The sequence below is a fragment of the Acanthisitta chloris genome, unplaced genomic scaffold (assembly GCF_000695815.1).
Source record: "Acanthisitta chloris isolate BGI_N310 unplaced genomic scaffold, ASM69581v1 scaffold10028, whole genome shotgun sequence".
NCBI classification, from domain to species: Eukaryota; Metazoa; Chordata; class Aves; order Passeriformes; family Acanthisittidae; genus Acanthisitta; species Acanthisitta chloris.
In genome coordinates, this window is record NW_008687574.1 from 8366 (window position 1) to 14869 (window position 6504).

The 6504-nt window shown below is 49.5% G+C and overlaps 1 protein-coding gene across 1 annotated transcript; it reads right to left on the minus strand.

The window, feature by feature from the left end:
• Window positions 1–344: 344 nt before the first annotated feature.
• On the minus strand, window positions 345–5518 carry ZMAT2 (zinc finger, matrin-type 2; the record flags this gene model as incomplete). The annotated part of the gene is made up of 5 exons (XM_009080660.1): window positions 345–902; window positions 2715–2860; window positions 4045–4118; window positions 4814–4937; window positions 5425–5518. Coding segments are annotated over 5 exons (582 nt in total), but the record flags the coding sequence as incomplete, so codon positions are not given.
• Between the last annotated feature and the right edge of the window lie 986 nt (window positions 5519–6504).

Sequence of the window (6504 nt, forward strand, 5' to 3'; positions counted from 1 at the left end):
CATCCCAGCTCTGTGCTGCCAGGAAACATCAGACGCTCTACTCACTGAGAAGCAGAAGCTCTCAAAATAAAGAAGGCATCAAACTCCCACCAAAGCACTCATTAAAACAATCCATTTATTTCTGGCAAATGGCACACACCTTTCTTTCATTGGCTCTATCCTAGACCACTTGTGGGGAAGAATTTCTCCCCTGCCTTAAAGATACCAAAATTATGGGATGAAACACAAAGAAAAGCAGGCAAGTCTCCCTTGCAGATAAAACACACAGGACAGTTTGGGCACCCCAGACTCCATGCAGCCACCAGCTCTGCCCAGCACAAGCCATGAGGATGTAGGTCATACTGCTCACACCACTCCCTGCAGCACATTTCCTTCCACTGTGATCCTAAACCCAACCCAACCCCTCCCTGTGTCTCAAACACAGCCCAGGTGACAACTAGGGCCTGGAACAACTAGATTAATCCTGAACTAGGCCACCTGTGCAGAATGGCTGCACTTTATTGACACAGAAAGGGACCCAGCAGAGCACTTCCCTGTCTACACACGGTCAGATCTAGGACACAGAAGGAGATGGGAAGCTAATGGGAGGTGGAGCTTGTTCTGCAGCACAGGTAGAGCATGGAATCGCTTTTCGACTCCTCCAGCCAACTTGTGCTGGGAGATTTACATACAAGTCCTCAATCAAGTCTTTGAAGAGTTATCCAGAGTTCCCTGGGTAAAAACAAGCTGTTTGGAGTAAGAGGAGAGTCCAGAGCTGTTCAGTGATTCTTTTTGGTTGAGCCAAACCCAGAGAAACCCATCACAGCTGCCATCTCATCATCCTCTTCGAAGGTCAGATCCTCCTCTGCCCGCCTCTTCTTCTCTCTCTGCTTCTCCTTCTTGTAGGCTTTGGCCTTCTCTTCCTGCAGCAAAGGACAGAGCAGCTACACAATTTGCACATCCTGAGCTGAGGGAGCTCTTGAGATACCAGCGCTGCACAGACAGCACATGTCCTGCCCACAGCACTCAAGTTGTGCCTGAGGAAATAAACAGGCAGCAGAAATCCTGGCCCGCGATCTCCAAGGAGGTTTCCCAGGGAATCCAGACCATCCCACCTCCCACTCCAAGAGCAGAGGCACACACACAAGATGTAGCCAAAAAGAATCATAGTATCATAGTATGTTAAGGGGTTGGAATGGACCGTAGAGATCACCCAGCCCCAACCCTCTGCCCGTGGGCAGGGACACCTCCCACCAGAGCAGGTTGCTCAAGGTTTTAGCCAACCTGGCTGTGAACACTGCCAGGGTTGGGGCAGCCACAGCCTCCCTGGGCAACCTGTGCCAGTGACTCGCCACCCTCACAGGGAAAACTTCTTTCTAATACCTAATCTAAATTTCCCCTCTTCCAATGTATACTTATTACTCCTTGACCTATCACTACTGCTCCTAACAAGGAGTCCCTGTCCAGCCTCCCTCTAGCCCCTTCAGATAGAGGTAGCGTTATGAAACTCTTCTGAGTGAACATCACAAGTTTTGCCTGGAATGAAGGCTGAGGCCAGAAGGAGCTGGTTTGAAAGCAGGAGGCCATTCCCTCATCTGCTGCCCCGTGCCAGTGCCTGTGATGCCTGTTGGCTTTCGGCCTGGCAGAGTGACAGCTGCTCCCTGGAACAGAAGCCGAAGCTCTGAGCAGCTTTGGGGGGAGGTTTGGCATCAAAGAATTTATGCTGCTCTAATCAAAGTGTTTTGCTCTGTGAGGATCACAAGCCCTGGAACAGAGCCAGGCCTGTACTGGGTGACATGGCAGCATGGCTTCAGCTCCCAACTTAGCAACTGCTCCTGCCATCCCCATCCTGATCTGCTGTGCCACAGCTCCTGAGCACAGCCATGCCCTGGGGAAAGCTACACCAGGACTTCTGCTCAATTCCTTGTTGCCATCCGTGGACTGGCAGCAGCTTTTCAACTCATGGCACTCCCTGTGCTGCTGGTGCACCTCCTTCCTACCCCTCCCCAAAGAGATGGGGCTCAGCAGCACCTCAGCCTGAGGGCAGAGCACAGGCTGCTCTGTGAGCACCCCAAAGGGCTCCTCTGTGGTGAGGCAAAGCTCAGGGCTTGGGCAGGGAGACTCAAACAGGCACTGATGTGTAACCTTGGGTGGTTACAAGGCCGCTGATGGGCAAGAAACATCCATAGACACTCCTCAGCTGTCAGAACTTTGTCAGGTTTTCAGATCAACTTGATTTACATGTTTACTGATACCTAAGCCCAAATTTGGAAGGAATCTGCTGTCTTTCACCACCTCCTCACATGTCTCACCACAGCACATAGCTCACATAGCCCTTCCACACTTGAGGAGGCCACAGAGGCAAGTGCCACATGAAGGAGGATTCCAGCAATCCTAAGAATCATGGAAGATCCACAGACATAGACTTGTTATCAGAGCACACAAGTTCCAACACAACCAGTGGAAGACAAAAAAACGAGCTCATGCTGCTCTCAGTGGAAACCTGAACCACTGAAAGTTACCCTCATGCAGAAAGAGGAGAAAAGGGTTTCCAGGGACAGCAGCAGCAAACTTTTCAAAGCAAACAAGAAACAAACCCCACTCAGAGCAGCAGAGGAGAAGCCCATGCTGCCAAGAACGAGGCTTCTGTGGAACAAGATGAGGAATCAGGGTTGATTTCCTCCTAAAACATGTTTATGGGGAGCTTTGCTCCCTCAGTCACTGCCCATACTCACCTCCTCACGGAGTTCTTTCATCCTCTCCTCAAAGTCATAGTCCTTCTGCTTCTCTTCCATCTTCTTCTTGTTCACCTCAAAGCGTTTCTTCACCTGGTCCAGTGTCGAACGCTCCACCCGCATGGACATGCCCAGATTCCTCTGGTCTGAAGAACAGAAGTGGAATCGGCCATGGTCGGCATCACTCAGAGCCCTTGGTGCAACATTCACAGCCTTTGGTGCTCTGCACATAGTCCCCATCCCTGATCCCAGTTTAAACAGCACAGCAGCATCTTCCTGCCTGCCATCCATCCCCTCAAAGCAGCTTCCAGGCCTGGACGACACCCAAGGATTTCTTAGGTCAGAGGGAATGGCCTGTAGGGGGACACCACAACTCAAACCAGCAACTCCCAACATTACTTGTAGCAAGGTGAATATAGCCTGTTTTAAGGTTCCCTATTTGGATATTCCTTTATGTTAGTGTGGTGATGCTTCCAGAGATTTAATCTTGGACCAGTGGAATACAAAAGGTTCCACAAGGAGCCAAAATCACTTTCAGGCGCAGGAAAAACATGGAAAGTGTGTTAGCGTGTCCTGCTGCTCCTTGACTTTCCCCATGTTCCCCACTCTCTGAACATGTCAAGGAGAAGCAATGTCCACAGTCAGTTCAATGAGGGCACTGTCCTCTTTTTCAGGTTAACACACTAAGGGAACAGACTGAAAAACTGGGAATTCTTTCCTCCTGTCTTTATCTTGGCCTAAGTTAACTGCATCCACCACAGCAACTGAGAGAAGCAGCAGAGAGAGGTACAGGCCAAGAACAACATCTCCCTGCTTGACCCAGCTCTAGGGTCAAACTGCCCCACTCCTACCTCTGTTCAGCCTCCTTCTCCATTCCTGCAAGCTCTGATCCATACTCTGGAGCTCAGGGACCAGTTTTGAGCTTCATACTCAACTGCTACAAAGAGAAGCTTCTGATCCCAAAATGGGCCAATCCCACACTTTTTACTTATCTAAGAACTTCTTTACTGTTTCAATGCTGTAAAAAGCCTTTCTCCAGATTTTCAGGATACATCAGGATTTGCTGACCATGGGAAAATATACCTAATCAGAGCACACCAATCACTGCTTCTGCTGGGCTTATTCCATGAAAATGGTCCAGCACCCTGGAAGGTGCCAGGAGGTAAGAGAGCACCTCCACAGCTCTCCTGAGCAAACAGTGCCTACATCCTGATCTCCAAAGCACAGTTATCCACAGATAAGTGTTCAGCCCTCAGACACAGGTGATGCATGAAGGGAACAGTCCTCCAACTCAACCAACCCTCCAATGAGTCAGAGGAATGATCCTTACGTTTTTTGCCATTGATGTGATCCAAGAAGTTAATGGAATCTTTCACCACACAGTCACATACATTACAGTAGTATCTGCAGGAGAGAGAAGAAAAATTAGACCCAAAGCATGAGACAGAGCTCAAATCTCACAGAATTTGAGCTATTTCACACACAGAGAGCAGTGCTCTCTGTCCATCTTAAGAACTGCTGCAAAACAGGCTGCACTTCTGTCCCTGTGCATCTCCTCTTCCTGGCACTGCTGCCAGGGAGACACTAATAGTCTCACTCCTGAGGTCACACAAACTCATTCTTTTCATGTTCTTGGTGGCTTAGGATGAGTTCAGGATCCTTTCAGCCTTTGGGGGAACACGAGCCACACACAGTGGCTAAACACTGTTCCTAAGAAAAAGCATTTGGATGTTTTTCCCATTCCCAGTGCACAGATATCCAAATCAGAAGCTCAAATTAGCAGTAGCCCTGGCATCAGTGCAAGCAGGCCTGGCAAAAGAGACCCAAACAGGTAGCAGCGTGCTTCCTCTGTTGTTCCTACAGGTAGGCAACACTGATATCAAGGAATAACGTCCAAAGGGGCTCAGCTAAGTCTTTTCCATATGTCCAGGAGACCCAGTTTAGGTGCAGAACAGTGCAGCACAGTGCAGAACAGTGCAGCCTCAGGCTCCGAACACAGGAGGAAACCAGTTCTTAGTGCCCTGTGAGGGGTCCCTGCTGTGTCACAGCCCCCAGGTTTCACCAGCATGACTCAGAGACTCCACCATGGCACAACTTACCCTCCCATCTCTGACTGAGGGGTGGTTTTGGTGATGACAATGGTTTTTCCCAGCTTGGATTCCAGGTCCACTTTGTAGTCTCGGTGCCGCAGGAGTTCCCTTTTGACAGGCTGAGCTGGTTTGCCTAAAACATAAACAAAAGGTCAAGCTCCACGTGGTGGATTTTGCATTCCGCCTGGTGAAGAGGGACTTTGTGGGAACCTGGGACTGCCTGATCCATGCAGAAAATGCACCTTTGTTTCTAAATCAGTAAAGGGTATAGTTTCCTCCTATTTCCTGGTTCCTATCAGACCCAGGTACATCTCTGAGGTATCTCCAGCTATGGCTTAGGATATACTCCGAGATCTCCTTGTTTCGAGGGACTGACTGTTCCCCTCCCTCCACAAAGAGCACTGGGAAGGTTCTCTTAGTGAGAATCTGGAAATGTTCTCATTAATTTCTTTTGTCACAAAACTATAGCAATTGGCAAGCACAGGAAAAAGGACGGGAGCAAGCCAGCTCCTTCCCTTTGGGATTTGACTTCTAACTGCTCTCTCCCTCCCAAACTCCAAGGGTTTGTGAGACCACTTCCAAAGCAGCACAGCTTCCCTGGAGCCAAGCACACTACTCACCATCTTTCTTCTCCCTCTCCTCCGTGAGCCTCTTCTCTGCGAGTTTCTCATATTCATCTTTGTCCCACTTCCTGCGGAAGTCCAGGTTCTTGGTCTGGGAAGAGTGCACACCATTTATCATACTGTTTGATCACCTCTGAGCAGAGACTAGGGAAACAGGTGGAATTACTTGGCCTGTGAGGCCACAGCAGTAAATGAGAGACAGTATGTTACATCCCTATGGCCTCTCTTTTCTGATCTAGGAATTACAGATGTGGCTTAAGAGAATCATTCTCAGCATGCCCCTAGCTGCTTCTAGAAGGATTTCAGAGCACTGAGAAAAGAAATGAGTTCATCTCAATAGCTCCTGAGATGATCATTCAGGCTTCTGCCTTGAAATCCAGACCCAAACGGGATCGAAACTGCTGGATCTGGGAATTGCCCCCTGACAACCACAGCATGGATTATATCTACTTCCAAAAGTTAATTGAACCCAAGCTGCAAATATGAAATGAGGAAGCTGTGAAACACAGCCTGAGCTACAGAGAGTTTGATGACACTGCAGGAGCAGGGACGGCTGTGCCTGCCTGCTCTCAGCAGTGCATCTAGGTGTTACAGGCATCAAAGAGCCAAATTTGCCATGAAATCATAGGAACCAGCGTGGGATTTCCAAGTGAGACACATGTACAAGCAAACCAGGAGAGGCTCTGAAGCCCTGTCTGCCCAGGTAGGGCTTAGAGGTACCAGGAAAGCAGCTGTACAAAATACACAGTAACCTGTTCTGCACCTGGCAAGGGAAGAAACCACTGAGGTCCTCTGGCAGCTCCACGGAGCTCTCTAGCATTGACAGGATGTGTTCATAGAAACCCAGAATAGTTTGGGCTGGAAAGAACCTTAAAGATCATCTTGTTCCACCCCCTGCCATAGGCAGGGAACCCCTTCCACTAAACCAGGTTGTTCCAAGCCCTGTCCAACCTAGACACCTTCAGGGATGGGACAGCCACAGCTTCTCTGGCAACCTGTGCCAGTGCCTCACCACCCTCACAGGGAAGAATTCCTTCCCAATATCCCATCCAACCCTGCCCTCTGGCAGTGGGAAGC